Here is a 15,086-nt window from a genome sequence, read left to right as displayed (position 1 = left end):
GGAGGTGCTACTGGCATCTAGTGGGCAGAGGCCAGGGGTGCTGCTGAACAGTTTACAGTGTGAAGGACAGACTTCCACAACAAAGAGTTATTCAACACCAAATGCCCATAGTGCCAAGGTAAAAAAAAAAAAAAACCTGCTCTAGAGAATGTGCTATTTTGACCTGCAAACTATGAGGTGTCCTCCCAAGGGGAAACATTACCCAGGAGTTTAAAAATATGCTTGGCTGGAATCCTGGTCTCAGCATTGTTTGCAACACATCAAAGTCAGTGTAAAGGTTTCAAGAAGGCAGATTACAGGAGCCCCTTGAAGGCAATGTCTGACTAGAGCCTTCAAGCCGCCCACCATGGCCTGGTGCCAGGTGCCACCTCTATACAGCAAGCAGCCTCCTACAGACACCCCCTCTGCCACTGCATCTGCCCCATGGCACAGGACACCCTAGAGTGAAGATGCCCTCTTCGTCTGACTTGGAGGCGGCCCTGTTACTTAAAATGTCCTTTTTCTACTTATGTAAGTTTGGATTGTTTCATAACTGGGGATGGCTACATAATTTTCTCCTTAAACTGTCACAGATAATGTTAGTCAACTTTGTAGCTATATTCTCTTCTGTTATGTTTTTCTTGTTATTTATAGACCAATTATCTATGTCTAGGGATAAAAGAATCTTTTTTTAGTTGGTTCATTTTCTGAGAATGCTAGCAAATTTTCTTTGTGTTCGAAAAAAACATAGGCAGTTTGTGTACTCTAATTTGCTACAGGAGGGTCACTGACTGCTCATTAGATGTTATATTTGGAAAGATGTCTCTGTATTCTGCCCCTCAAATGTGGGAGAATTCTATCATTTTAGTTCACAAAGAGTGAGAGGCCTCAACAATTCTAGATAAGATGGACCAACTTAATAAACACCAGACACAAACTAGAACAAGCATGGGATTCTAAGACTTGGTATGCAGCAGCCATTAAACCAGCCATTAAAACCAAATTGCTGGACCCTGTACTGAATCAAACTTTTATTCAGTAGGCCTGGGGTGGGGCCGTCCAAATAGCATTTTTGACAGGTGATGCTGATGTTGTGGTCACACAGTTAGGTTTAATTCTCTAAATTTTGGTGGGTGGTGGGGGATGGGGTCTTACTACGTTTGCCCCATCTGGTCTCAAAATCCTTAACCCAAGTGATCCTCCTGTCTCAGCCTCCTGAGTTCTGGGATTATAGGCACATACCACTGGATTCAGCTTAGATTTGGTTCGTTTAACAGTTATTCTTATGAACACATCTGAGACTAGAAAACACTAAGTCTTAAATGTTTTTTCAACCTTGCTTATTCAGAGCAACTGTTATGATTTTAAAAACAATTTTTAGAGTTGTAGATACAGAATGGCGCTTATTTTTATGTAGTGCTAAGGATTGAACGCAGTGCCAAACACATGCTAGGCGAGTGCTCTGCCACTGAGCTACAGCCCCAGCCCTGGTATGATATTTTTTTAATGATTTATTTTATATGAGTTCTTGAAAAAGGCCAATTTAATAACAAATGCTCACCACAACTATATCTAAACATACAGAAGTCTAGAATTAAAAAACCAGACTCTTGGGCTTGGGGAGATAGCTCAGTTGGTAGAGTGCAAGACAGGGCCCTGGGTTCAATCCCCAGCACCGCAAAAAACAAAAAACAACAACAACAACAAAAATCCAGACTCTAGGTTGTGGGTCTGAGAAGTCACAAAATCTCATTTGTTTAAAATACCAGGTATATACCCTATTGATGATATCACCCCTTTTATAGTTTTGTTATTCAATCTTTTAAACCATTTTTGTTTAAAATAATCACTAAAAATAAGGTAGTATTAGAATTTTTTTCTCCCCACTTTTTCAAACTTTTGTTCTGATGGAAGGTATGTCCGAATGTCCTTGTTTTTTAAACTTTAAAAGTTAAATATTTTTGTGGAGATCAAATTTCTACAAAATAGATGTAAAGCTGATTAACATTTTTCAGAAAACGGAAATTTATAAAGGATTGTCCCATGGGAAACATCACAACTACTGTTTCAACATCACTATTTCATACAAATCAAATTCCATAGTATTTTAATAGGAATAAAGAGTTTAATGATCAAGTCATTATTTAGAGAATGATGAATTAATCAGTAAAATTTCTATGGGATTTCTCCGTGAGTTTAATAAGCTTATAATCATTACAAATCTGCCAGCTGTGCCTCTTTTTCAATGCGGCATGCTTGGGGAACTGTTTTAAATAACATGATTTTTAGGAAGTGTTTGAGGACAGGATAACAAATTTTGCCTGCTATTTCACCTTACTTGTTTGTGAAAGGCTTCCTGAAGCTCTGTGTTGAATGGTTCTGAAGCACATTTTGGTTCAACATGAAAAAGACACTTCATTCGCCATGTCTGCCAGGGGTGTGGTGGAGCTGTGGCACAAATGCTGTGTGCATCTGTCCCTCTCCTAGGTAGCTAGGCCGTAGTTCTTTGTTTTCTCGCTCATTTCTTCTTATGTAGTTGTGTAAATTAGCCCCTCATATTTACTGTGCTGAACTAAGCAATGATGTATAAATACAGTTTCCATATTATATATTTCAAGAAATTTCCTAAGGATTTTGAATTTTATTTCACTATGTTCTTAAAAAGTTCGAAATGTATTTTTCCCAAATAAATGAAACATGTGCTTCTGTGACACAGAAATGGACATCAAAAGCATGGAACAAGGCTAGGGATGTAGTTCAGTGGTAGGGCACTGGCCTAGCACACATGAGATACTGGGTTCAATCCCTAGCACTGGAGAGGGGAAAAAACAAAGGACAAATGAAACTTTAAAACATCTGCATATCAAAGAAAACCATCAACAGAATGAAAAGACAATCTACTAAATTGAAAAAAATATTTGCAAATCATGAATCTGTTAAGGTGTTAATATGCAGGATATTTAAATAACTGCTAAAACTAAACAACAAAAAACCCAAACAACTTAAAATATGATCAAAAGACTTGAACAGACATTTTTTCAAAGAAGATATACAAATGGCCAACAAGCATATAGAGTCTCAATATCACTAATCATCAGAGAAATGCTAATCAAAACCACAATGAATTATCACCTCAAACTCGTTAGGATAGCTACTGTTAAAAAAAAAAAAAAAAAAAAACAAAAACAAAAACAAACCAGCAATGAGTTGATAAGAATTTAGAAAAACTGGAACCCTATGTACTGTTGGTCAGGATGTAAGATGGTAAAACTACTATGGAAAACAGTATGGAGATTCCTCAAAGTTTAAAATAGAATTATTTCATCCAGCCATCCCACTTCTAGGTATACCAAAGGCTGAAAAGCAGGATCCTGAAGAGAGATTTGCACACCCACCTCCACTGCAGCATTATTCACAATAGCCAGAGAAGAAGTAACCTAAATATCCATCGATGGATCACCAAAGAAAGAAAATGTGGTGTGTATGTACATACACACAATGGAATATTATTTAGCCTCAAAAAGGAGGAAATCCTATCACATTGAACACCATGGATGAATCTTGATATTATATTAATTGATGAAGTCAGGGGAAAGTGAGGAGTGGGTACAGAGTTTGTTTTGCAGTATGAAAGATCTAGAGAGCTCTTGCACAACAATGTGAACACAATTAACACTACCAAACTCTACATGTGATGGTTAAGATGGTTAATTTTGTTTTTTTTATAATTTGGAAACATTTTAAAAAATGGCTGTGTATTTAGGCAAAGGGATTGGGGAAAAGGTAGAAAGACCTCGAGTAACTCGATAACTCAAACTGTTTGTTAAAATACTCATTTAATAGCACCAATCTGGGCTGCTTGGGTCTGGGTTCTGACTTGGAAGCGGAGCAAATTATTAACTCTGAGCTTCAGTTTCCTCATGTGTAAAATGGGACAATGCTAGCATTCATCTTCAGGGTTGAGACTTGACATACGTAAAAGGCTGAGGAATTGTGCCTGCCATAGTCAAAATGTAACAAGGGATAGATTTTATTCTTACTCCCTCAGAATTTCAACGACTCAAAAGGAATATAAACTGGTACCAGGAACACTGTGCCAAGTATAACCACATTGAAATTTGACTCATGCATCCAAGAGGTATTTAGAAGAATGCTAAACACACTGAATCATTCCTGAGTCAGTTGTTTCACAGGTAAATCACTGATTGAGGCAATGCAGGTATTTGTGTATATAATTTATACACACACACACACACACACACACATACACACAAAAACTTGGAAATTCTGAAGTCAGAAAAGCTGCTATCCTTTTTTATCTTAATAATGTAACATAAATACGTATGTAGAGATTTTGTATTTTAAAAAGTTTTTCAGAAAATAAGAAAAAGTGACATACTATCATATAATGGGAAGTTCAGTGTCAAATTGTATTGCATTTAATAATCTAAATGGTCTGGTACTGGTAAAAGGGCAGCCAGACTAATTCAACAGTCCCTCCTCTCCCCACCTGTGGCTGTGACCACCTCCTTCCCAAACAGTTCTCAGAATATGTAAGAAGTTAGTAGATGGTAAAGATAACATTTCAAATCATTGGGAAAAGAAAGTACTATTTACGAAATGGTTTCAGAGCACAGGTATAATATGAAGTAAAGAAAAGTAGTCTTCTGTGTCTCACTAAAGACCAAAATAAATTTCAGCTAGATCCAAAAGTCTTAAATGTAAAACCATGAAACCACATGACACCAAGAAGAAAGCTTAGGTGTGTATTGGATCTTGAGGTGGAAAAGGTGGTCTTCTTGAACACAAAGCAAATAAAGAAATTAGGAAAGAAAATATTGATATTTAACCAATCAAAAATTAATTCAAAAGAATATTGTGTACAGACTTTAAGGCAGGTGGCCAATTTTGATCTAGCAATTACACTTAGAGAAATTCATCCTAAACAGAATCAGAGGCACACAGCAAACACTTGTGCAGAAGGATGTTAATGGACATATTTCCCATGATAATGAAACTTTCCAAACATTCTAAATGTTCCATAATAAACATTTAAAATGGTTGGTGCTCTGTTCCAAAATCATGCTGGACAAATGGAGAAGTGGCAATAAAAGCATAATTAGAAATGTAACTATGAATATAATTGGCCAAAAAAAGTTGAAAATGATTACTCAAGAAAACAAGAATGAGATCCCAGGTAGTGCTTTCTTCTTTTTTTTTTTGTACTTTTATACCTTCAGATATAATCTGACCTTTAGCTAATGTATGCACTACTTGCATATAAAAAAAAAAAACCCACAGGCATAAAATTGTACAAACAGGATTCTACCTTTAAAAAAAAATCATTAGGATACAAAGGCCTAGAAGAAGAACATTCAAGTTCTGATTTTTCACTAGGTGGAACAATTAGAGACAATTTTTGTTACTGTTTTAGCATCTTTTTGTATATTGAGTTTTCAAAGTGTACAGAAAGTTCTTTTATAATCAGAAAAAAATAGTGGTACTGGGAATTGAACCCACGGGTACTCTACCACTGAGTTACATCCCAAGCCCTTTTTATTTTTATTTTTTTTCGTACTAGAATTGAACTGAGGGGTGTTTAACCACTGAACCACATTCCCAGCCCTTTTTTAAAATTTCGAGTTAGGGCCTCATTGAGTTGCTGAGCCTGGCTTTGAACTTGTGATCCTCCTGCTTCAGCATTCCAAGCTGTCCTTTTTATTTTTATTTTGAGACAGTCTAAGTGGCCCAGGCTGGCCTTAAACTTGCAATCCTCTTATCTCAGCCTCCTGAGTTGTTGGGATTACAGGCATGTGCCACCATGCCCTGCAGAAGAAAATATTAAAAATGAAATATGCTATTACAAAGAGTCTTCTTTCAGATACTTGAATTTTCATTATTTTAGGTGGTCATGTCCATCTTTTTATTCCCAAGAATATTTCAGATGCTATAATTGAACGCTTCTTGACCTTTGTTGAACAGAACACCAAATCATTAATGATCAGCTGATTATGTGCTATTGGTTGAGATATCAATTCTAATAGAGGGGAAGCCTTTGGAGTTATTCCGAGTCAACCAAATATTAAATGAGATTTAAGAGTTCTATTCAGTTGTAAGTTTACATCATCTAGGTTTCTCATCTTAGTGTAGGCTTTTAAACATCAAGTTAGGTGGATGTGCAGAAGATTTCTTCCTGTACAGAAGTAAATGTGAGTAGTTCCACCTGAAGGTCAGACCAGAGCTAGGGTTGCCCAAGAAACAGTGAACCCAAGCCCAGAAACCCACAGCCAGTGAGAGTTTAAGACAGCTCTTTATCGGCCCTCTCAACACGGCTGCCTTAGCAATGGACAGGAACTCACAGTGACTGGATAGGTAACAAAAAAGATGGCTAAAGTGGAAAAAGTGTCCCACAACTTGCTACTTCTAGAAAATAAAACAAAAATATGCAAATAAAACCCAAAATATGCAAGACTCACACGCCAACACCCACAATTCCAGGAAGTTGGCCATCATGAATCACAAGCTTTCCATGGGCCCTTTCTGCATACACTCCATTACATTCCTTCGTGGCCGTAGGCTGTCCAGCCGTTGGCTATTTCTGATTTTTTCTTCAAGGATGACTTTGAAGCTCATTTTAACTTATCTAGCCAGGATTTCAATGTTCTAAAGGGTGTGGAGATGAGTAGTGGGCTCTGCCTCCATCCTGAGACTCTGCTCCCCACCCCACTTCCTTAGGAAGAGCCCAAGAATGAGAGCCCAAGAATGAGAGGTCTGTGGGTGTCCATTTATTGTGAACAGCAGGATCAGTGGTTCCAAAGTGTGGTCCTTGGGCCAGAAGCACCAGCACCACCTGGCTACTTACTAGTAATGCTTAATGAGCCACACCTCAGACCACCTGAATCAGACACCAGGGTAGGGTTGTCTGATTGGTTTCAAGCTCCAGGTGATTCTCATGCATTCAAGTTGGAGAACCACAGGTTGGAAAGAATAAGGGGAACAAAAAGCCAGAATATGGTAAGTCTTGGAGATTATATAGAAGCAGAGATGAAGCCTGCCCTTGCTAGGCTCTCTTAGCTCTTGCTCATTCCTTTTAAGTGTCAAGGGCCCTGTTCTATGATTATTGCCTTCCATGGTCTCCTCCACAAAACTGGTGTCTTAGGAGCAAGGACTATTAAGGCTGAGCACAGCACAGGATGAGTGAGATCTTAAATTGGAACAAATGGTGTCTTTTGATGTTCCCAGCACACCCCTTGCCCGCAAAAAAAAAAGCCTTTAGATTTCCTCTTTAGCAAATCAAACTGCTTACCTCTTTGTGTAGTTCACATACACCTTCCCAGACACAATCCCTTGATGAGGTTCTCTTATACTTTGCATTAGTTATATATCTCTATTATTTGGGTTGAACTTTTGGGAAGCTTAAATTACTCTTCTATTACATATATATTTATTCTTTTACTAACTGAAAGATGGGGTTCTATATGATGATCATTCCCAACTTTATTGTCACATTATAGATCACTAGGAAATCAATGTCAACCAAGTTGATCCAGAGGCCCGAATCAATGGACCTATTTTAGTACTCTATTTTCTACTAAAAAATAGAGATGCTCTCTATCTACTGAGATTGCCAGTTATAAAATGCACACTGGGAACTTCTGAGTGTCACTGTGGAGAGAGGGTCCACCAGAGGCTAAAACCAGTTGGTGGAAAGAGGGAGAGTTCAAGGGACAGAGCGCTGACATCAGGTTGTGATATGAGCTGGAAGAAACCTTTATTGGTTAAAACACTGAGACTCTGAAGTTGTGGCAGCAAGGAAAGCCTGGTGAACATAGCCCACATGTATGTAGTAACACTGTTCAGCATAGCCCCCTGCTCAGGGGTTTGAGAACATAGGGTCTTTTCCCTACCTATTTTATACATTAGAAAATAGCTAAGTGCCAGGGTGGTGGTGCAGGCCTGTAACCCCAGCTACTTTGCAGGCTGAGGCATAGTGAGACCCTGCCTCGAAAAGGGGATGTAGTTTAGTGGTAGAGAGCCCTGAGTTCGATCCCCAGTCTCTGTGTCTGTCTCTTTTTCATACACACACACAATTAAGGACACACTTTTTGAAAGAAGTATATCACATGATTAAAAAAAACCCCACAAACTAGTAATTGTTATAAAATATAATTTAACTTTTTATTATTTACCACAAAAATTTAAAAATATCAATATACAGACAAGAGCAAGTGAACTGGAAAGAGCTAAAAACTGTATAAAAGGCCAATCTACACTTGAAAACATACAAGCACTCAGGTTCAGAAAGCCTACTCCAGGTTGGATGGGTTTTCTAAGGTCAGTTCTCATTTGCAGCACAACTGGGAAGCTCCCTACACCAAAGTTCTTATATTATGTGAGAAGGCGCTCCCCGGACTTCCCTTGGAAAGCATTTCTCATCAACCAACCCACACCAGAGAAGCTGACTCATTCTAGGCACAGAAATCGTTAATGTCTCTCTCAGGCCCCACAGAAGGAGCTTGGGAAAATTAATTTAATGAAAACACAGCTCTGTGAGAAAAGAAAAGTGGCACCTAGTGGCCACTTAGCAGTTTTTCTTTATGGCTTCTTATAATTCTCTTGACCCTGCCTTGCCATGAACACCATTCGGAAAATTCGAGTTTCCAATTCTAGAGCCCAGCGATGACCTACTGGAGTGGCAGGCACATCTCTAAAGCAGGATCTGAAATAGACACCACCAAACAAGGTCTGGTAGCACAGCGTGGGCTAGTTCACGTCCTGGTGCCCTGGACTCCACAGAACAGGACTAAGAACAGAAGTTAATTTACAGGAGAAAAAAGTAATATGGTCTTTTCTGTTGTCACCATACATACACACTTCCCTTTGATATCATTATTTACTAAAGCTCTCCACTCTGTATTTTCCTGTTTCCCAAAGGATTTTCAAATTCAGTGACAACCAGATGATGTCAACCTATAATTAAAGTTTTATTTGATGTCAGGCTACCATCACATAGCAAAACATCCAATCACATTTTTAAGCTTACTATTATCAAATTTTAAAATCTGGCATATGACTAGAAGCTCACAGTTATTTGTATTTAATTACAGATCAAAAAACCAGGTTGACTGTTTTACAGTAGGCAAACACTAGTGGTCTGAAAAAAGATCAATAAATTATCTTTCAAACAGTAGAGGTAAATATCATCCTTATGGTATAACCTTTGGTCTACTTTAATAATATCCACGTAATGAAATGATCTAGAGCAGCACTGTCCAAAAGAAATGTGAGCCACATGAATAATTTTTTTAAAAATTTGAGTAGCTACATTAAAGTAAAAAGATACAAGTAAATTTTTAATGTTTTACTTAATTCAGTATACCCAAAATAACATTTGAATATGTAACCATCATAAAATTAATGTGCTACTTTACATTTTTTGTAATACTAAGTCCATGAAATCTGGTTTGTATTTGATATTTACAACACCTCAGTTTGTACTAGCCTTGCTGCAAGTGTTCAATGCCACATGTAGCCAAGTGGCTACAGTAAAGGACAGTTCAGTTCTAGGTCTATTCCAGCGCTCAAGTCCTGTGGATCAGAATCAATCACAGTTGGGAGTAAACTTAGAAAGCTTTTTTTTTTTTAACAAGTGAGGAAACTGAGGTACAGAGTTTTAAATGGCTTGCTTGAGGTTACACAGCTAAAATCTGGCCGAATAGGGACTCTTCCCACTGCTATGATACAGGTTAACTCTCAGGGTTAGAAAAAAATTACTGCCTTTGATACTGGCATGTAATTTATAGATGTATTATTTCTCGCCAAAATTCAAGATGTTAACTTACAGGAGAAAACAGTAATAGGCATAATCCATGTAAATATTTTACTCCTAATTGAATGAATTTTGGAGACAAGAGCAAGTGAACTGGAAAGAGCTAAAAACTGTATAAAAGGCCAATCTACACTCGAGAACATACAAGCACTCGGGTTCAGAAAGCCTACTCCAGGTTGGATGGGTTTTCTAAGGTCAGTTCTCATTTGCAGCACAACTGGGAAGCTCCCTACACCTGTCTTACAGATTGGAAAGTCAGTCCCAGGAGGTCAAGTGGCTTCCCTGAGGTCACCTTGGCAGAACTCCCGCGCTCACCCTTGTGCCTCCTTGCTGCCTGGCTTGTGCTAGGTCCTTTCTCCATCTCACCAGCACCTAATTGAATAGTAAATGTGGGAGAATCACAGTATCATACAAAGCATGGATGGGCTGGATTCTGGGTCCAGGACAAGAGGATCTGCAGAAAAATTAGAGTGGGCTAAAAATTTGAATGCACAGAGCATTCAAAGGGCTATCTGCCTGCTGAACTATGGAATAACCCCTCCTTTTGCAAAGAGAAAACTGCCACTGTGCAGGGCAGCAATGGCTGCATCCAGAAGCTCTGCCCCTCAAATCATGAGGGTTTGCCCCTCCTGTTTTTGAGGCCATCCCATAGTGATGACATAGCCTACCACCAGGGAACCTGCAATGGTGCAGTCCCCTTAAAAAAAAAAAAAAAAAAAAAAAAAGCTCTGTTGTTGGTGGGCAGGCAGAGGGGCCATGTGCTCTTTCATGTTTCTTTCAACTTAGCTCTACTGCTGGGGCTGTGGCACATCAATCCTCCCCCACCTTGAAGGGTTTCTTCAGCTTGTTATAAACCTGGCTGTCTCTCAAGGCCTCAAATGTCAGCCCAAGAAGGGTGCTGATCCCTGATGTTGCTGGAACACACCATATTGGCTCAAGAACACAGTGTGCCAGTACATGCTTACCTACACAGACACTGAAAATTTCACACTTGAAAGAAATATTTACTTTTGGTTACTGCCTGTTGGTATGTCTCTCATTAACACATTGGATGAAAGTTCTCATTTATCACCTACAGCCTATAGGAATACCATGAAGGTCAAAATAACACATTGCTTTGGTGAGGGACTCAGAGGGAAATTTGCTGGAAAGGTATAGCACCATATGGAGAAAAGTGAATTTGAACCCTCCATTGGAGCCAGAGGGCTTCCCTCTTAGTTCCCCAGCCTATCCTTCTTTCATTTGTAAGATACACAACGAAAGATATGGGAACACATTTGGTAAACTGTAAAGAGATCTTAAAACACAAGGTATTTACAAAGTATGATTCCCCAAGAAGGTAGACACATAGAATTTTAAATAATCTCAGTTCTTATACTCAATTTGAGCTACTTCTGGATTAATTACTGTTTAATGCTTTCCAAAATTTTAACTGTAACTAGAAAATTGGTTTTAAAATGCATTCTCATTGCCTAGATTTAAAAAGTGTACTTAACATTTACTTCATTTCCTTTTCTTACAGGCATAACTGTAATACCTAACAATCTAGAAAGCTACAACTATTGCCTGGATCCACTAATGGTTTAGCCAGTGAGGCCATTGCTTTGCAAATGTGAATAAAGAAACCAGTTTATACACATTAAACACTTTAAAAAATCTCTGAATTTAATGTATGACTTTACCCAGGACATTTAATCTGCCTGGACCTACTGTTTTCAACAGTAAAAGTCTGTTCTATCTGTAATGAAAATCTTGAGTGCTTATATTAAGAGTCAATCTTGTTAATCAACAAGATCTAGGACCTAACATTCTTCTCTGTAAACAAAGTTGAAACTCTTTTTTGGCTTTTTCTGTTTTAAATAAGAATTCATCTCACTTAAAATTCATCTGAAAGTGCTTGACTGAGATAAATATCCTGTTTTCTTACCAAATTCTACAAAGACTGATTATAGTATTCATCATGATTATTACTATAAGTTGCACTGTCCCTGTAAAGTGTACAAGCACTCACTGTTTTCTTAGAATGAATGCCCTGTCCTCAGTTAAGGAAATGCTCAAGAAATGGAATTGTTCCAAATTACACAAACCTGTATCACAAATCTGCAGTAAATAAATCCTGACACAGGAAAATGTCAATGTTAAATTTTCCAAACTCAAAACCACATAAAAAAATAATAAAGTCAAAACAATAGATATGTGATGGTATTGGTCAGAAATATTTTAGTTAAAAATATGGCAGCTAGTGCATTTAAAGCTATTCACGGCATAAAGGGGCCTTTAATAAACTGATTAGTTCTCTTTGGAGGAAAATAGATCTTCCCACATCCCTGTTGACAGTAAGGTGCAAATCTATAAAAACTGGTAGACCATCAGTAAAACACGAAACCAGTATCCATACAGTACTGAAGAAGAGACAGTGTTTCCTAAATGAAATGCTTGAAAACGTTCCTCATTTTTCGAGACAAAAGTCAAATGCTACAGTGTCCACTGGATGTCACTGAAGTCCCCGGGGTCTCCTAGGCCCCCCTCTGCTTCTAAGTAGTTCATGAAAGCAGCCATGGCTGTGTCCTCATTGTCACACAGGGCATCGAAATCCAGCTGTGCACTGTCACCTATTGAATTAAAATGCAGGCTTGCATAAGCAAAGGTTACCTAAGTTGCACATTTCACAAACTTGGAGGTTGAATCAAAAATGGCAAAGAGGGGGTGAGGGGAAGAGTAGAAGTGTAGGAGATTTGACAATGGAGGGAAGGGAGAGGGATAAACAAAGGAAAGACAGTGGAATGAATCGGACATAATTTTCCCATGTATGTATATGAAAATAACTGAATCCCATCTCTGTGAACATCTATAATAGAAGTAGAACAAGGTATAATCCATGCTTGTATGTTTATATAAAAATGGCTTCTGGGCTGGGGATTTAGCTCAGTTGGTAGAGTGCTTGCCTTGCAAACACGAGGCCCTGGGTTCAATCCTCAGTACCACAAAAAAAAAAAAAAAAAGGCTTCTGCTATTAAACGTAAAACTAAAAATAACCAATAAATTAAAATTATGAAATACAAAAAAAAAAAAAAGGCCAAACAAGGCAGGGATACCATGCAATGTACTTCTAGAATGTGAAACATATGTCTAAAACTGCCCAAACCCAATATATTTTTACAAAGGTTACCTACTTTTATAACAATCTGATGTTAGATAAACTGCATTTAATTCATCCAATCTACAGACTTTCTAATAGAAGATGGTACTGCTAAAGGGCACAGACTCTCGAACTGTTGAAGTTAGGGCCTCTGGGTGTATGTGTGGGGAGTCTGGTAGGACAAATTTAACTTTAATCTGCTTTGAGAAAAATTTCCATTTGTTTAATGCTAAAAGGAGGGGGCTGAGACAAAAGTATTATCTTCCCAAAAATCTGAATTTTTTTTTACAGTTGGATAACCAGATTTCTAACTGAAAAAATATATGAAGAACCATGGAAATGGCATTCAAATTAAAGACAGGAAGAGGTTCTAGAAATTAAGGGTTAAGACACAGATAAAGATTAACTGGTTTCTGCATATCTTTCAAAGCACAATGGAATTTAAGATGATTTCTATGTAGTTCTCGGTGTGAAGCTGAATCAAATTCCTTGATTCTCTTTAACATAGGCTTTCTAGAGAGCAATGTCAGTTATAGGGGTATGAAATCCTTTCATTCATTTTACTAAAATGAATGTCCACATCTTATACTTCTTTTTGTGATATGTATCCTTTAAAACATTCTTGGTAATTCTTGAATGGATATTTTCCCCCCTAGATAGAAATACCTCAGTTTTATTTAAATCACATGTATTCAGCAACATCTATAACTGACTGCATAATCAACCAAATTCTTCATGGCGGGTTCTTTAAGTCACATGCCTTTTAAAATCAAGAGTATGATTATTCTATTTAGGATTTGGAATGAGAAAAATCTTAGTTTTAAAAAATTGTTTGCTTCTTCAGAAATCTCCTGTGCCTGAAAAGAGGAAGAGGGAGTTTCCGGAAAAGGAACGTGGCCAGCCGATGCCAAGGAGACTTACTGAGGAGTGGTTCCTGAGAGCGCTGGTTTTGCCTGGTCGTCTCTAGGTCCTCTGTTTCAGAAGGACTCTGTGAAAACAACTCTTGATTTGACATCTGAAAAATACAGAATAATGAATAGTTAGATTTCCACTACAGTGAAATAAAAACCTCTTGGCAGTTATCAGACACGGGCCCCCTCCTGGCCAAGCACTCCATGTGCATCATTTCATTTTATTTTTCAAATGTGAGGAATCTGAAGTCTAAAGAATCTATTGTCTTTCCAAAGGTGTTGTGGCCATGATTCCAAAGCAAGGCTACTTGGCTCCAAAGCCACCATTCAAGGTACATACTACAAAGCAAAATTTTACATGGAGAAGGAAAAGTTTATGACCACAGATGCTTGTTGTCAAAGTCATCTCAGTTTAAAAATAAATGATGGCAAAACTACGCTTCCTGTGAAACGACTGAGGAAGACTACTTTGGAGTGGGGAACAGATTAGAGCAGATCCTTTTACCAAAAAGTTTTATACTGTTACATGCAAAACAATCTAATATTCAACATAGCTCACAAATCATTTGCCTATATGGTTGTATTAAGTTGATGTATTTTATCTACAGAAAACCTATGTAGAGTATGCTACTGGAGATTTTTTTATTACAATAACTTAAATCTGTTTCCTAGTATATTGCCTCAGTTGCTAAATGATGAATAAATGAATAATCACATCAGAAGACTTACACTTTTACATACTATATAATATTTGTATATTTAGGTTTTTGTCCCTGGTCAGATAAAAATTCTTTTCTCTTATATTCTTATATTACCTGTTTACATACTCATTTAGGATTTTTTGTTGTGTGTACCGTATTAGAATTATGTTGTATTTTCATCTTCTAGTTGGGTACTATGTTTAGTCATTTTTGTATATGCAACAGTACATTTCAATTAGCTAGTGTGTGTTTAATTGAGTGAAATGGCACGGCTGGGGGTAGCTCAGTGGTAAGCATTTATGAGGACTTGGATTTGAATCTCAGCACACACACACAAAGGTACTAAACATTACCTAATTTTTTTTTCTTGTGGCTTATTTTTTCAAACCACAGGAATACATTTCATCTACTGATTTAGAGCCTAACTATAATAACAGCTATCATTGAGTGCCTACTATGTGCCAACCCTGTTTTAAGAGTTTTTGTTTTTGTGTTAAATCATCTAATTCTCACATTCCTTCAGGGGA

General features: G+C 37.6%; 1 protein-coding gene and 1 long non-coding RNA gene across 2 annotated transcripts in view; one reads left to right on the top strand and one right to left on the bottom strand.

Moving 5' to 3' along the window:
• The first annotated feature begins 245 nt into the window (after positions 1–245).
• On the top strand, positions 246–14,588 carry LOC124983312 (uncharacterized). Its single transcript, XR_007108393.1, has 2 exons — positions 246–510; positions 13,792–14,588. It is a non-coding gene; the product is annotated as an uncharacterized LOC124983312 (long non-coding RNA).
• Bmal2 (basic helix-loop-helix ARNT like 2) overlaps positions 9,612–15,086 on the bottom strand; it is a 76,558-nt gene continuing 71,083 nt past the window's right edge. The window contains exons 16-17 of the mRNA XM_047550499.1: positions 13,869–13,962; positions 9,612–12,420 (exon numbers count right to left, since the gene is read on the bottom strand). Coding sequence (XP_047406455.1) covers positions 12,284–12,420; positions 13,869–13,962 — 231 coding nt within the window. The 3' untranslated portion in view covers positions 9,612–12,283. The remainder of the gene's footprint in view (positions 12,421–13,868; positions 13,963–15,086) is intronic.

The sequence above is a fragment of the Sciurus carolinensis genome, chromosome 4 (assembly GCF_902686445.1).
Source record: "Sciurus carolinensis chromosome 4, mSciCar1.2, whole genome shotgun sequence".
NCBI classification, from domain to species: domain Eukaryota; kingdom Metazoa; phylum Chordata; class Mammalia; order Rodentia; family Sciuridae; genus Sciurus; species Sciurus carolinensis.
This window is presented reverse-complemented; position numbering and strand designations above follow the sequence as displayed.